This window comes from Alligator mississippiensis, chromosome 1 (genome assembly GCF_030867095.1).
Source record: "Alligator mississippiensis isolate rAllMis1 chromosome 1, rAllMis1, whole genome shotgun sequence".
Classification (NCBI taxonomy): domain Eukaryota; kingdom Metazoa; phylum Chordata; order Crocodylia; family Alligatoridae; genus Alligator; species Alligator mississippiensis.
The window spans coordinates 321,419,436-321,436,490 of NC_081824.1; the positions used below are offsets into that span (position 1 = coordinate 321,419,436).

Sequence of the window (17,055 nt, forward strand, 5' to 3'; positions counted from 1 at the left end):
AATTTCAATTAAAAGAACTTCCACAGTGTCTGATCCTAGAAGGACAGACACCTCTTTATTTCCATAGGCTTTAATGCTAAAGCTGCCCAAAAGGAAAAAGTACAAACCTTAAACTGACAAAAGGAAAATATAATATATAAAAAAGAGATGACCGAATCAGGCAGTTTATTCAAAAGTAAAATAGTCTCATTTGTTAATCCAAACAATAAATACATTTTAAGCCATTTCAGTTGTTTTATTTTTACTATTTTTATTGTATTATTTTAAGAACCAGCATTACAAAACTGTATTTATTGCACTACCTTTGGTATAATTGTTTTCAAACATTTAACAGGCAAGACTCATTAATGTGTAATGGAAAATATTAAGAAAATTCTATGTAGAACCAAATTTGTAGGGTTTTTTTAGCATTTTTATTCATTATTATTATTTAGGATGTCTGTATGGAAGTATAGCCTTTGCCTTTACATATGTAACTGCTTCTGCTGCTTTTTCTTTACTTGAAAAATTAATCTTTCATTTTGCATATCACTCATTTCCACCACCCCTAAATTATGTCTCAAAGAGAAACAGGACTTCAGGTGGATGAATTATGGACATTCTTGATCAGCCCAGCTGCTTAAGAAAACAAAGATTAGTTTAAATGTAAATATTGCAAGTAATAATAATAAAGGGAAATATGTAAAACATTGGGTAGATAAGCAGACTTGTTTCTAAATAGATTTTAATTTTAAAGTTCTACATGAGGCATCATCAGCTCTTTAAATGACACTGGAATCTAAGACAGATGCATGATTTAAATAGGCATATAAATGGCACAGTTGAAAAAAGTTCTCTCTCTAAACAGAACTCAGAGCAGTGATCTTTGCAACAAAACCTCCATCACAGAATTAGCTGGTCCTTATTATTTTCCACTAAATTGACACTTTTTGCCAGTTTGTTTTACTGCATTTTTCTTCAAACCACTCTTTATATGCTATGGTTAAAAAAAAATCAAAGATAAAAATGCATGTATATCTGTATTTGCTCATTTAAGTATTTTGGGAAAGCTGCAACATCTACTAAGATAGGGTTAACACGTCCTGAAATTTTCCATTGAACCCCTACAGATTCCAATAATTAGTGTTTCCAAGAATGGGATCAATAATGATACAAACCCAAGTGAGAAGGTGGGAAAAGGCCTGTTCTCTTCCACATTCATTTTCTGAAGTAAAGTAGAAGGCAGGGTAGATTTATACCTTGTAGGCTAACCAAAGTAGATACAGATAATATAGCAAACATACAGCCATGCCTCATTCAAATCCCTCTCTAGGGTCATTTTTAACCAGCCAATCATGCACTTTAATCTTGAGCTGAAACCAGAGCAGTTAAGAGTCATCCCTTATTTTGTTCTAATACATGTACAAACAAAGTATTTACAAGCAGCACAAATCTGTGCAACTTAAGCAGAAAATAAGAAGATACAATATGGCTCCTAGGATGGCCTGAAGAAAGTGCTAGCTATGTACTTCTGGAATGAAGCACATAAAATCCTTTGCTTCTGGCAACTTCAATATCTGTAGTTTGTTGATTCTAGCCCTGTTAGAGCTCATGGCAGCTGTATGATGAATGCAGGCACCTTATGACAGAACTGATAACAAGGTTGCATTCTTTCCTTTTGGATCAAGGGTACTCAAATCCAGCGCACGGAGCCATGTCATCTGACCCACGGAGACCCCCATGAGTCAAAAAATTTAGCAGTAGGGAGTGGTAAAAGCTCCACGCACCTGGATCCGTCCTCACTCAAGCCATTGCCCATGCAACAGTCAGGCTGACCAGTCCCCTGCATGTCCAGATCAAGCTGCGCTGCTCCCCGCTCCCCACATGAACTGGCCAACCTGCAGGTCTGGATTGGGGCTGAGCTGCTTCCCCCTCCTCCCCCACCTCTGGATTGGGGCTGCTCCAGGCCCTCCGATGCATCTGGATCAGGAAGGGGACCAGGAAGCTTCCCTACCTCCCATGTATCCAGATTGGGGCTGATAGACCCAGCCCCTCCTCCCCCCAGCACATCCAGATCAGGGCCACTCTGCCCCATACCCCTCTCCCTGGGTGTGTGCAGATTGGAGCCGCCTCGCTATGCTAGGCGCCACCCTGCCTCATTCCCGCCTGGTACGTCTGGATCGGGATTGGGAATGAGCTGCTTTGTCCCCCTCCTCACGTGTCTGAAATGGGGCACTCTGGCCCACCCCAGCCCTAAGCAAATGGACCAAGATCAGACTGCGCACCTCACCCCCCCGCCCAGCCAGATCCAGGCAACGGAAGGACCAGGCACCACCCATCTGGACCATGGGGTGAAAAGGTTGGGCACCACCATTTTGGATGGATATAGGTGTAGACATAAAACATATATAATAATTAGGGGTCTGTGTGAATCACAGAGAAACTAAACAATTTTTGCAGGATGGTCATGGCATAAATAGCAAATTATGTGGATATTTCCTGGATGTGCTCCAGTGGCCACACCCCTCAGCGCTGATTGGCCCAGAGGCCCCAGCAGGGGGAGGAGGGACAAGGAAACAGCTGCCATCTTGTCTACTACCTTTTGTGCTGCCCCACTAGCTGGCACTTTTCCCCCACAGGCAAGCTGCGAGGCTGGATTGTAGCAGCAGCGAGAACCACTAGCTCCCACTGGGGAGCCAACATTTTATTTATTTTTTTTTTTAATTGCTTTCGCAGACAATCCTAGATTATGAGGTTTCCACAAAATCACAAACTGAGTAGACCCTAAATTATAATCATACTCTAATCAACATCTCCTGGCTGAGAGCAGAGCCTTCTGCTGCTCCTGTTAGGCTTGAAGATCTGTTTCTACAATGCAGCCTTTCTAATATGGTCCCAGAATCCCTTGGTGGAATACTTTTTTTCACTCAGTGGCCACTCTTTGATAGCGTGGAAGACTATGTACAAATTTGCACATAACCAAATATAAGGACATTTTCTACTTCTGCATCATCCTTGTATACCACCATGATGAAGAACATGCAACAGGTGATGCAGCAAAGTGACTTATAGTGCCTGGATTGCAGAGAGGTTCTTAGTTTGACTGGTTGGGTCAGTTAATTTTTGCATTTCTAAATTATGGTTGAGGCTGCAGTGGAGAAAACTATGGGTCATTTTTGTTTTTTTAATTATCTACCAAAACTGCAAATTTGTGATCAGTGAGAGTGCTCAGTATTGTGAATGCCAGGAAAACTATGTGTGCACCAGGTGTTTGGACTTTAAATGTTCCTTAGTGAACAGAACTGTCACCTTATTTCAGTGACGAGGCCAAAGTGATTTAGAAATGTTTCCATCACCCTGTGGTAGTAGGCAAATGGCAGCTCTTCTGATGTGACCCACATGTTTACTGGGTACAGAAGTGGGATCACCAAGTGCTTTCTGAAGAGGCCACCACCAATTAGCCATCAGAAGTTAACAACTGACCTGGCCCCCATTTGAAATGGCAATCTAGAGCTGAGAGGGAGAGGGAGAGAGAGAGAGAGAGAGAGAGAGAGGCAAAAAACACAAACACAGGCCAAGTCATATCTCATGATGCAGCTTGGTATGTTTGGTTTTTAGATGTGCTATTTACTTTTGGACTGGGTGGTGGGACTTGACAGCAGGCAAGGAAGATGTCACACTTATAGTGGGAGAAAGCTCCTGGTTCTCCAACATCTGATTTTCGGGGCGAAATTTCCTGCGGATTGGTTTGGATGGTGGCTGAGTAGGCAGAATCTCCTTTGGGAAAAAAAACAGAAAAATATCAAGTCAGTCCTTCCATAACTAAGAGTGTGCAACTATATGCTAAAATGATGACTCAGGGTAAGAAAAGATCATAGTTATTGAATAATCAGGATACTACATTTGCTGAAGGCTATATTTCCATGTTGTCTGTCTGTGTGTTCTACTTTCATCCTTTAATTGTCTTTCAGCGTTTCTTCATGCCTTAATGTGAATTCTATGAGTCCTCTGTGTGTGTGTGTGTGTGCACGCGCACGTGCGTGTGCAAGTACCATATACAAAGGAGATTTGACTCCAACTGAGACCTTTGAGCATTAAAAACAGAACAGAACAACATTTTTTTAAAATTACACTCTTTGTAAAGGAAATGTTATGTACCTAAACCATAATCATGATCAATAAGAATTCAAAGGATACTACCTCTTGAATTTCTCAGGAATGACATGGTATGGAGCAGTGACCTATGCTGATTCTCTACATAAAGACTCTGAAGTATCTATCTGCTGTTTGCTCTTATTACTACAGTATCTGAATTCTTTAAAAATAATTAATAAATTTGACCTCTCAATACCTGAGAAAAATAACTACTGGTTTCCTCACTTCGTAGGTCAGGAACAGAGGCTGAAAGCATGTCTCAGCCACAAAACCAGCCTTTTTCTATCCTGGGATGAAATTCACATAAAAACCCTCCTCTTTTAGGAGGAAGCTCTGAAACTGGCTTAAAATGACCTGCTTGTAAATCATAATTACAGAATGCATGCATGTGAGGCTAGTAGTTTGTCTTGGTGACTGGCATAAAAAGGACATGGCTTGGGTCATGCATTAAAAAAACCAAACCAAACCAAACCAAACCAAACCAAACCAAGAGGCTTGAGTTCATAATAGAAAATGCCAAAACTGATAATTTAAAAGCCAAAATAACCTTTATTTCACAAGAAAAAACATGTTTTCAGATTTGAAACTTTATAGCAACACACTCGCATGCTCTTATACTCAGTGGTATGGTTCATTTGTGGATCTCAAAGTGTTTTAAAGAGAAATGCCCATTTCAGGAAAGAGCTTATGACACAAAAAGGAGAAAGGATTTGATTAAGGGCATGTATAGACGAAACAGGGGCCCTGCATCTAAGTGGTGGGTTTTAAAAAACACCGCTTCAATTTAGGGCTGATTAAACCCCTGTGTCATACACACACCCCACTGACTTACCTGCCTCTCCGGCAGGGAGGGGAGGATGAGCTGCCAGCGGGCGGAGCGGTCCCTGGGCTGGGGGGTGAGTGGGAGGAGGCTGGTGCTTCCCTCTGCAGCAGCTGCATTCCCCCACAGGCAACACCCGCCCCCAGGCACCCAGCTCGGGCAGTCTCAGGGGGCACAGCAGCTGTGGAGGGAAGCACCAGGCCCCCATTCAGCTCAGGCAGGCAGGCTCCAGGGAGGGGAAAAAAAGATCAGGTTCACTGCTTTTCTTGGGCAGAGCCTGCTTTCCCAGGCTGCTGTCAGGCTGCCTGCAGGGTTTCCTGCAGAGCTGTGGAGCTGGAGCCCAGTGCTTCGCTCTGTGGCTGTAGGGGCAGCAAACTAAAACTAAACAGTTTGCTGCGCCCCAAGTCATTTAAGGCTCATTACGCCGCTGAATTTCCCACAGCAGCTGGAACTAATGTGCAACATGCTGCCGAGGTGTTCAAATGCCAACACTATTAAAGCAGTGCAAAAGCATTTACCTCGTTTTAAAATGTCATGCACACACACTTCTTGTTTTGTCTACACACGGCCTAAGGTTTCAAGGTACATTCCATAGCCAGGAACAGAACCTGGCGATAGGCAGTATCACCATCTACTGTCCTATCCTCCAGGCAAGGCTACCTTCCTTACTGCATTCTGTGAACCTATTAACACAATATTAAGCAGGATAGAATGTTTTTAAATCAACCAGTAAATTGCACAAAAAGTTACATTATATAATTTGAGTCATCAGAAGTGATTATATGAGTGTTTTCCAATACAAATAAGACAAATAACATGGTTAATAGTTTAGAGTGAAGGGCTTTCCAACATTAACAAATCCCAAACAGTTCCATGGCTACTTTAAAAATAATTTCAATGAATTACAGGATCTATCCATTACACTCCCCTGGGACGCCAGAACATTAGCCTTAAACATGTGGAATATGACACCCAAATTCATACTAGGCTATACAATGAATGGATTTGCTGCACAAAAAACGTACCGGTAAGCTTAGACAGATAACATCTAGCCACCAAATCTTCACATAATATTTACTACTCTAAAAAATAGACATTTTCTGACTGTGCTCCGTTCATCTCTTCACAAAGGAGATGAATCCCTTATTGTTTAGTCCTGCTGTCAGTGTTTGTTAATTTAAGTAAATGTGGTACTTAGGTAGTTGCTGGTTAAACAGCAGTAGTGGCCAAGTCAGTCACTCCTATATAGAATAGGTACAGTGTCAGTGTCACTAGGAGCACCAGCATCTACACCAAGTCTCATCAGCATGGCCAGATCTAGAAAGGGCTTACCAGTATGGGCAAAAATTAGTTCAGCCTTTGTACTAAATCACAACTTAGCACCCTTGGTGATGCTGGTATTGTGAGTGCAAAAAGCAGGGAACCAGAATGTGGAATGAAGTAAGATTTCATTTCAAGGAAGTCATTAAATAGTCATTAAATGGGAATTACCAGTCAGTCATTATTGCCAGTATAGACAGATTTTCAACCATTCATCTTCAGGCAAAAGGCTCAAAAGTTCCTTTCCAACATTCAGTCATCCAGTTCCTCTGGGTTTGTTTTGTTTAAAAAATATTTTAGTGGTATCTATGTTTACCATTTCCTTTAATATCAAGACAAGGGCATGTGTGTTTTGTGTGATTACAGATCTGAATTAATATTGTGCTTCCTAGTTTCAGGCTTGGCTGAGTGGGACAGCTCTCTGCCACATGGGGAGGACTCAGGAATTTCTTTATACATGCATCAACTGGTGAAATGCAAAATACACAGTCTCTCTTTACTCTATCCTGGCAAAGGACAGTTAAAATCCAGATGACAAAAGCCCTATTTTTAAGTTAGCTGAACGTGTGTTCTAGTCCTAAAGCCAGATACATATTTGTTATTTATTATTAACATGTCTCCAATGCCACAACAGAGAATACCTCTCATAAAAAAAACCATTAGAGTCTACTGATCCTACACACATACATCACCGAATGTGGCACATCTCATCCAGTGTACCAGATGCCCCCATGGAAAATATCTGGGTGAAACTGGTCAGAAACTACACACAGAATGAACTCTTACAGAAAAAAATACGAAGGATAAAGACACACAAACATGCATTTTTCACAAAACAAACACTCCTCCTCTGACCTCACAATCCTTGTGCTCAAAGGGAATTTATAAAACACCTTCAGAAGGCAGGCCTAGGAAAAGAAATGCATAACCATACTGGAATAAAAAATCTGGTCTTAATATAGACAGTGGCGTTACAGCTAATTGCAACCTGACTAATGCTACCAATAATTTCCTGCACTTCATAGGTTATAACAACCGCTGTCTTGAATGGTCTCACTAGATTGCCTATTCTAATGCACTCCTTTTGTTTTCTATCTCTTCACCCCCAGTTCACGCCCCTTCTCCATCCTACCAAGCACTATTTGTTTGCAGTTGCATCGAGTTTTTTTCTCTGATATTTAGCTTAGCCTTTGCCAGCTGCTCCTTCAGACCTGAAAGGCACCTGATGCCTTGAAGCTTGTCCAACAGCTTTCTCAATTATACAGGGGGCCCAATAAAAGATATCAGAAAAAAATCCTTGCCCTGAAAGCCAGATATATAAAAAACAGAGACCTATTTAGGAGGGTGATCGGGGAGAGCCAGGTTTTCAGAAATAAAGAGAAAGTTGAGTGGTACAAATTGAACCAAAACTGGTTCTGCTGCTTTGTGATTTCTTTTAGGCTGAGACAATACCACCACTATTACCCGAAAAGTGAACTTGGAAACTAGCTGATAAGAAGCTTGTTAGATAACAAAAAATAGAGGCACTGGACAAAAAAAGAGGCACTGGACCATTCCAGGCAGATACTTTGAGACTACCCAGTTAGAAACACTCCTAGGGAAGCTACTGTCAAGAAAATCAACTCTTTAAAGATACAGGTCAGACAGACTCTATAGTTGTAAGTTAGACATCATTCCATAATTAAAATAAAGCGTGTATCTCATCCAGTGGTAACTTTAGCCACATACGTCTCACAGGTCTGCACTTGCCTGCTGGCTCTCTATATTATGTTCTTTTAATAGTATTCCTCTAAGACCTTTCGGGAGAGTGGTGGGTTGGGTTAGGCTAGAGGGACGTGAGCATTGCTAGTGGTTGTAGAAGGACAGGAACTGTTTCCTGAATGGCAGCGGTTGTACCAAGGGCAAAGGTGCATCTGTTAGTTCTACCCATTGCATATGTCCCTTCCTCACTAAAACTGCAATACAACCAAAGGAGGTGTGCAGGAAGAGGTGCATGGGGAGAAGCTGGGAGTGGATAGGGGGTATGGCACCCAGCAATACCTCTCCTTCTCTTCTGGCCCTGCAGTCTCAGTCCTCTCCCAGTGCCTGGCTGTAGTTGGGGGCTGGATGTGGGGAAACCAACTGACACTGAATCCAGACTAGACAGAGGTGATGGTGATAGGCAGACCACTGGACTTGAGGGGATTGGGTCACCTATCACTGATGGGGTTCAGTCTCCCCTTCTGACCCAGGTTCGCAGCCTTGGGATGCTCCTTTGTTGCACCTGCTTCTTCAGGTGGTAGCAGTGGCTAGGAGTGCCTTCCATCAACTCCATCCGATGAGAAGGCTGCAACCCTCTTTTTCAAAATCTAATCTGGCCACCATCATCTATGCCTTCATAACCTCAAGACTACACAACTGCAATGTGCTCTACATAGTTTTCAAGGGCAGTGCTGTCTGGAAACTACAGCTGGTGCAGAATGTGATGGTTCATCTTCTGACGGGGGTGGGATGCCAGGGCACATAGCTCCAGTCCTCCAGCTTCTCCACTGGCTCCCAATAACTTTTTGGGCACAATTCAAGGTGCTGATTTTGACCTCTTAAGCCCTAAATGGTCTCAGCCCTGCATACCTAAGGAAGCACCCTCTCTCTTAGGCCTTATCATGAGTCCTAAGGCTACCTGAGAGTAAAATTGAAATAAATAAGCCAGCCAGCCAATACAGGCCAGGGAAATCATGAAGTCCATGGGGCAAAATCCTGGCTCCACTGAAATCAATAATAAAACACCCACTGACATCAGTGGAATCAGGATTTCATCACTGTGGAAGGCTCTGATTTTAGCCACGTGGGACAGCATCACTGCAGTTACAGTGGTTAATTTATATGTAATCACATTAAAACCTGTCATTCATATATAATAAACATGTCCCTAGAAATTGTGCACATTTAATACTAATATTTGCTTGTTAACAAACAGTTATTGAATTTATCATGGGCCAGAACTGAATCCTTAACATTAGATTTATCAAAATATTCACCGTTTCAAAGGGTTAGAGTGGAGGGAAGACCTGATACCACTAATCCCTTTTCCAGACTTCTTTAAGGGTCCCAAGTCCCTGCTAATTCTAAACAAATAGGAAGCATGTGTATTGGTGTCTATATACTGAGAGCTTTCTTAATGATTTATCTAGCTGAGCCTGAATGTCACTTATGAGCCCAGTTCCTTTTAGCATCCTAAACCTCCAGAAAAGGTAAATATGTAAAAATGTAACACTAATCCACAGTGTAATTGCTTTAAAACCTAAAACAACTCTGATTTGTTGATGAAGTCAAGAGGATAAAGCAGATCACTCAACAATGATGGTAGACATACTTGTCTTACCTTTTTTGTTGGGCTGCTTTCTTCGATCTGTGGCGGGACTCTATTCATCTGAGGGTGTAATTCAATCTCAGATACTTGTTCTGTCTGTAACAACAAATCAGTCATTGCTGCACCCAGAAAATGACTAGCAGTCATGTACAATAAGGACAATGAAAGCAAACATTAAGCACAAAAGGAAAGTTACTTTAGCAATTCAACTCTGAAGGAAATAAAACTACAGAGTGATATCTGAATGCATGACATACATGTTTTTAGTAGATGTTTAATTAAACCATTTTCCCTTTACAGTAAAAAGAAGACAAGAGAATATTTTTTGTAACTGCTTCCTTTTTTGAATACAAATGACTTGCTACTCAGAAACCTTAGTATTTAGAGGTAAGGTAAGACCCAGGAAACACCACATAGGTCAGAGTTGCAAACTGTCACTTGATTTTGAAGATTCCAATTAAAGAAAAAAAAATGAACACATGTTAAATAATAATCTGAGATCAGCCAATATTAACCAGGGGACTTGAGGGAAGCCAAATAATCTTCCTTCCTGTTCTAAGCCAGTCCCAAATAGGAAACAAATGGAATAATCAACATATGACTGTACATCTTCAGGAGAAAAATCTTTAAACAGTCCAGCTAGAAGGATAATGAAAACAGTGGGCTAATTCAAGTGCACCTTTGCTACGTTTTGTAGGCAGTGTTGGAAGCTATGTCTGTTTGAGCAGAGAAAGTCATGTAGACCCCCAAAATAATACACCTGGCTCCTATGGAGAGACTACTAAATTCCCTGCTGTCCCAAGGTGGAGTAATGACTCCCAGTACCTTGTAGATTGCCTCCCAATTTCTGCCAGCTGAGTTATGGGGCAGCAACGTGGCTGGCCTCATCTTGCCTTCCTGATTGAAGAGAAGCAGTTAGCTCTGTTAATCTGAAGTCAGGCAGAAGTCCATTCATAGCATCTGATAAAGTAGGCTGCTGCCTATAAAAGCTTATGGCTTGCTGAACCACTTAGTCTCCAAGTTGCCACCCTACCCTGCCTTCTGTCTAACTAAAGAGTTACTGCTCCATAATATGCTCCTTTATCAAAAAATGGTTCATTTCCATAAGGTTTACATATAAAGAGAAATCAATTGATTCATAGGAATCAATTGCAAAATCCTAATTAACTTCAACCAGGCCAAGATTTTAACCAGTCTCATAATAATAATTTATGAAGCCCTGAAAAAAACCTATTCTGCTATTACTGGCAGATTTTTGCTGAAAGACTTCTGCAACCAACAACTGTCTCCATGTCTTCAAAATGTGTAACAGCTGAACACACTTTAACACCTGATTTAGCACAAACCATAAATAAAACATTTACAGAAATATATAAATATATCTAAAAAGAAAGGCTATTGTACTGCTTCTATTCCCTTCACAATCAAAACAATAGGAGCTGCACAGAAGCTGAAGGGAAAAGCAGCTCTGTCAGTTTTGCTAGTGCTCTAAAATTGTAAAATATTGAACTTACACAGATAGCAGAGTGATCTGTGAATTTCTTTTAAAACACATGAAATTCTTCCTGAGAAAGGAAAAAATATCCTGGCTGATAGGATTTCTCTCCCCTCCTCTTTTCCTCTTTAAAGTTTGCTACATTTGCAAGGTAATCTGATGCTAAAAAGTATCCTAGTGTAATTTGTCAGTGAGTAAATCATTTGGATAACATCTTAATGCCAAAAGGCTTTCATATGTTTCAGAAGTGAATGAACAGGGTTAAATTACCTTAATTTAGCTTCACTTGCTGAAAGGTAGGAGTGGACAGACAAATCAGTTATAACAAACAGTTCAGCTGAGGTGCACTCACAAACAGTAAATCTCCCCACTGTACACTTTCAAGCAATATAATTGTTTATCTGTTCTTGGTGTTGGTTTAATCTTGCTCCCACTGAAGTCAATGGTAAAACTTGTGCTTGAATCAAATCACAATCTACATTCCCTACCTTCCGAAACAAAAAAAAGCTAAATAGGTGGCCCCTGCACTGATTCATGTGGCTCTGTAGTGCCATTTCTTCCTGAGAAACTAAGGGACTGAACAAGTCAAAATAACTAACCTAGACTCCCAGTCCATACATGCCACCCACAAAAAAGCAAGCAACAGAAAGAAAAAAGGCAAGGGACCTGGTGAAAAGATTTAGAATAGTCATAGAAAAACTGGTAGAAAGAAGACCTCACCACAGAAGAATACGATGTACAATTACAGTAAAATCTCAGTTATCCAGCATGAGTGGGGAATGGGAGGTGCTGGTTATCTAAAAATTCTGGTTATCTGAGAGTTATACTCAAGGAAGACAGTGCCATACTTGTAGTGTAATTTTTCAAAGAATTAGTGTACAATACATTACAGTATAACATACTGTATAAAGAATAAAATAGATAAGACAGATAAGAATGCCATAATAGTCAGCCACTCCAAATGCCAGGGCAGTCCAACCACAGGCTGCTGCAGCAGGGGGGAGGGGTGTGCACACTCAGATACCCTGTGTGGGTACCCTCAGAGCAGCGCAGCAGGCAGGAAAGTGGTGCGGCACGATGTGCGGCATGATATGCATACTCAGATACCCTCAGAGCGATGCAGCAGGCAGCAAAGTGGTGCAATGCAGCATGGCACCGTGTGCGTCCCGCCACTGAAATTCTGGTTAAGTATTCTGGTTAGTTAAATGCTGGATAACAGAGATTTTATTGTACATTTTTAAAAGAGAAGTACAAGTTTTGGAACCCACCAGACACAAATGCTACCCAAGGTGCTGATCCCAGTGCTGAAGGATAACATTTCAGAACTCCCTGCAGTCTGATATCTCAGTACTGAATGACACAGCATTTTTTAAATTTTTATTGGCTACCTGAGCAGCTTGGAGGTAGGGTAGTCATTAAAATAACAACCTTCATTGCAAGTGGTAGTGCTGGGCTACACTGCAATCTTTACTGTGTCAAGAATCATTGGTCCTAGTGTTACTGCCTTGCCTGGTAAGCTGCAATCATGAGGCTCGTGCTCCTCCACAGAAGGCAGATCCCTAAATCCAATTGGGCACTGCTGGCCAGAGAGGTCAGATAGAAAACTGAATACATAACTCCATTTTCACAAAGAGAAAGGAATCACTGCTGGTACAGCAGCTCATGTATAATGAATTAAACCAAGTGATTGCTGTGTCCCTCAAGTGCCACCTAGTGGCACGTAGAACAGACCACTGCGGAGCACTGTTTCCAAGAACACGGTGCATTTCATACACATGTGCAGATGGAACTGGTGGGTCTGAATTCATTCACAAGACAGGCAGACAACAGGCTAGACCATACAGAAAATATCTGAACTTGCTGGAACTTTCTACTTCTTCTTAAAGAGAGTTGACTGTTATTTCCTAGTTTTCTTAGGTCTGGTCTACACATACAAGATTTGCAGATACAGCAACATCAGTTAGGAGTTGGGGAAGGTGGGGGGAACATGACAAATATACCTATGCCCACCGAAGTCCTAGTGTGGACATAGTTATTATATCTGCAAAAACCTCTTTTTTGCCATTATAACTTATTTTGTTCTTTTACTTCAACAGAACCACCCTTGTGCTGTGTAACTTGCATGGCTATAAGGAATGTTTGCCTTTACAGCTCCCTGGCAAACTCCTTCTAGTATAGGCAAGGCCTTAAAAACCTTACACATTCCCCATACAGATTTAAAAAAAAAGATAGTCAGAGACTGTAATATTTTCCCATAAACCACATCTGTTCCAAGGAATCCTCCTTTAAGGCAGATCCCGTGGACAGCCATCCATCTGCACTGTCTGGGCAACTCTAAAGACCCACAGAGCACCTCCAGGTGGATCTCAGGCAATTAACGGGATTTCAGGTCCCAACCACTTTGTCCATCTTGTCAGTGAAAGAATGTAAATATCCTGGAAAAGGCAGATGCAGGTGTTCCTCCTCAGAGGAGCAACCTAATATACAGTTATTAAAAATAGTAGGATACTTGTAATGACAGCTGCTTTTTTAATTTTTCTTCTGATGGGGTAGGGACTCTTCTTGGATTACCTTTCCCTCTAACTTCAGCACTTTGTGACCTGCCCTTCTTGCTGTAGGCTTAACATGACTTGCGCCACAGTACGCCATAACTCAGCTGTCATGGCATGTAAGGAAAAGGTGATCATTCAAGAACATTTGAAGAAGGGGCCGGGAGGTCCCTTCAAATAACCCAATAATTCAGTATAATTTTTTATACCTCCTATATTGCACGTCACATTCACATTTACTGGGAAATTTTTTGTTCTTCAGGCAGCAATGTAAACCAACTAATGAAGGTCCCCTGGACTACCAGGGCTGCAAGTGTCACCCATGGAATAAGTGAGTGAACTTGTAGCTCAAATCTAGTATTAGTTGACGTGTTTCCCAGTTGTTAGAATGGGGGACAGCATAAGGGCCTTTGGTTTTTATTTCCATCTCAGACACTCATGACCTCATTATATAACCCTGCGTCAGTCAGTAACAGCCTCCCTGTTGTGACAGTCCTTTAAATTTAAAGGAAGTTCACTACAAAACAGATCCTGACATCATATTTCAAGTAGGTTAAAACAGGTCAGCTGAAGATAAACACATATGCAGGGCCTGCTCTTGCCAACATTTATGCCCAAGAGTAACGTAACATTTTACATTTGAACAATCCCAATGTAGTGCACATGAGTGAAATTAACCGTACTCATTGTATCAACAACCATTTCCAGTGCCACTTCTAACTGACACAAGAGTCATGAAAAAGAGCTTATCTGTAAGGAAAGGTGGGCTGTTTCCTTAACACTCAAATATACTAATTATGATTTTCTATCATCTATGTCAGTAAGTTAAATTTGAGAGAATCTTCTTTCCTTTCTAAGGGTTCATATTTTTGTGTTTCAAAGCAATTTTCAAGAAAGCCAAGTCCAACCCCTCCTGTGTCTCAGTCTGATATAAAACTATGCTGAACTGCCAATTCTTTTTTCAGCTTGTTATAAAAACTGAAAGTGATAAGGCAGAAAGAAAACCTATAGGGATGCAAATGCAACAAGCTGCCAAGACCTTAGCGTGCTGACTGCTTTCCCAGCACTGTGCAATCCCGAAGTTTTGATAAGCTTTTTATTTATTTATTTATTTGAGCTATCTGAGAGCTGGTGATAAGGTTTGGGGAAAAGGCAGCAAATACACACAAACTGCCATGATGCTCAAATCCATTCACAAATAATGAATAGGACCCAGACGGAAACATTAGCAATCTGCTTTAATACCTCACTTTCATAAAACCAGATTAATGTAAGCTAGAAGGGGATATGTGCCCTCTGCTACATATACATGGATATGAATCTCATTTAAAAAAAACTGTAACAAACTATAAAAATTATAAAATGTACTGTAACTAAGATATTTGTCCCTCTAGAAGAATTTCATTGGAAAAGTCTTCATTGCATCCAACAATGGGCTCCAAAATACCTTTTAATTATGCACCAGTCTCCAAAACTTTAAAGCATAATTTTTGTTTATTTGACCATTCTGGATTTAACATATAATTTTCTCTGACGGAGGAGGATTATCCACTTGTATTGTACTAGGAAGACAGATGGCAGAGTCTTTTTTACTATAGCTGATTAATATTTTTATTACAAGCACTGACTTCTTCAGTATTTAATACACTGATTACACAGCATATGCTAACCTGCAGCATCTATGGTAGGCTACAGCAATTCTTTGTCTGACAATTACCTTTTTCTTTTAGCACATATACCAGCTAGAAAAGGTGCCAGCTTAACTTAACTGAAGAAAACACTGGTGATTCTACTCTAGATGCAATGAGCAGGTTTCCATAAACTAAATACATTATTTTCTTTTTAGTTCTAGAACAAAAAGTTACCTCTCTAAAGCTCTAGGTGTCCTGCCAGCACTTAAAATCACTCATAATATAAAATGATGTAAAAAAGCAGCCCAATCAGCCTGTGTTAACAAAAACCAGTTTTAATAAACTAATATAAACATATCAATAAACCCATTCCCATTTCCTATGTATCCTGACTTTCCCTGAATACCTGTGAGACCAGATACGCCATGCCGTGTGTCCTGTAGATCAACAGGCTTCTGCTATCTGAGGACAAGAGAGTAGGGAAAAAGTATTCCACAATAAAGGGGCCCCTCATAGAAATTACCGTGTTGTCAGCTCTCATTTATCTATGGCAGTATTGAAACAAAATATAAAAATTCAAGAAAAGCATGCTCATAGTAACAAAAGACTTGGCCCAAACACCCATACAAGGCAACAGGAGTCTTTTCAAAGTACCTAATCCAAAGTCCATTACACATTCAATAGTAAGACTTCTACTGACTTGAACAGTCTTCTGTTAGTTGATTAAAACTTCAGTTAGGCTCTGATTCAGGACAGCACTGAAGGACATGAATTGAAGTGTTTATCTAAACCGATTAAAAGATAAATGGTGTGAACGACACATAAAGAATTATTCAGTACCAGGTTATAATTTTTTAGATCTAAAATCTAAAAGTTCTTTCAGAAAGCTTTAGAAATAGATCTTAGGGGTTTTTTTAGATGAAATACCTGAAAATCAGTTTCTTCTTCACTAAGCGTTCCTGACAAACACTGAAAAGTTTTACACTGTGTGATACTATGAACGGTTCTGCGAGAAACCTGGGATTCTGCTCTTAGCAGTAAATTGACAAAGAACGTAGATTTTGAAATATTTTAATTAAAAAAAATACAGGCACAAACTTCTTATATATTTAGGTCTGGGTTATCATCTGTCTCAACAATGTTCTTATTGCCCAATAGCTGAGCAATGAACTAAGAAGTGAACTAAATCATCAATGCACACCCCTCTAAAGTAATATAATTTGAAACAGGAGACCTCTAGGGCATCTTTACATGTGGCTTTCAAGAGCCACTTTAATTAAAGCGCTCGCAGTGTCTTGTGTATTCAGCATCTTGCATTACAAAATGGCGAGGGTGCTTTACCTAAAGCTCATTTGACAAGCTTTAGTTAAAGCACCCCCACTGCCATTTTGAAGCACAAGGATGCCAGATACATGTGATGCTGAGGCTGCTGGAGCATGCCAATTAGCAGGCTCCAGCAGATTTAACGAATTGAGTATGCTTCAGTGTATTCTAAGTAGAACGCATTGGAGCAGGCGTTGGGCATGTGTATAGGTGTCCCTAGAGACTGCATTGAGAAGCCACTCAGATTCTGGTTACAGAAAAACAAAAAGCTTCTGTCCTCTAGCAGCCAGGAGGCGGTGCCAGACAATCAGGTGAGTCTGGAAAGATTGCCTGCTTCTTCTAGGGCACAGGTTGGCAAATTTCTGCCACTATAGGCTGTTGCTTGTGACCTAGTCCCCACCATGGGCCACCTCCATCATGCCCCTAGCAATCAG

General features: G+C 40.8%; 1 protein-coding gene across 12 annotated transcripts in view; it reads right to left on the reverse strand.

Moving 5' to 3' along the window:
• The window catches only part of REPS2 (RALBP1 associated Eps domain containing 2), a 149,936-nt gene that overhangs the window by 8,207 nt on the left and 124,674 nt on the right, over positions 1–17,055 (reverse strand). For 8 of the 12 annotated variants that reach the window (XM_019495047.2, XM_019495048.2, XM_019495046.1 and 5 more), the window contains 3 exons: positions 10,449–10,520; positions 9,636–9,719; positions 3,611–3,756 (listed from right to left, as the gene is read on the reverse strand). In XM_019495047.2, the coding sequence (XP_019350592.1) occupies positions 3,611–3,756; positions 9,636–9,719; positions 10,449–10,520 (302 nt within the window). The remainder of the gene's footprint in view (positions 1–3,610; positions 3,757–9,635; positions 9,720–10,448; positions 10,521–17,055) is intronic. The other 4 variants (XM_019495054.1, XM_019495059.1, XM_019495060.2 and 1 more) reach the window with 1 other exon arrangement.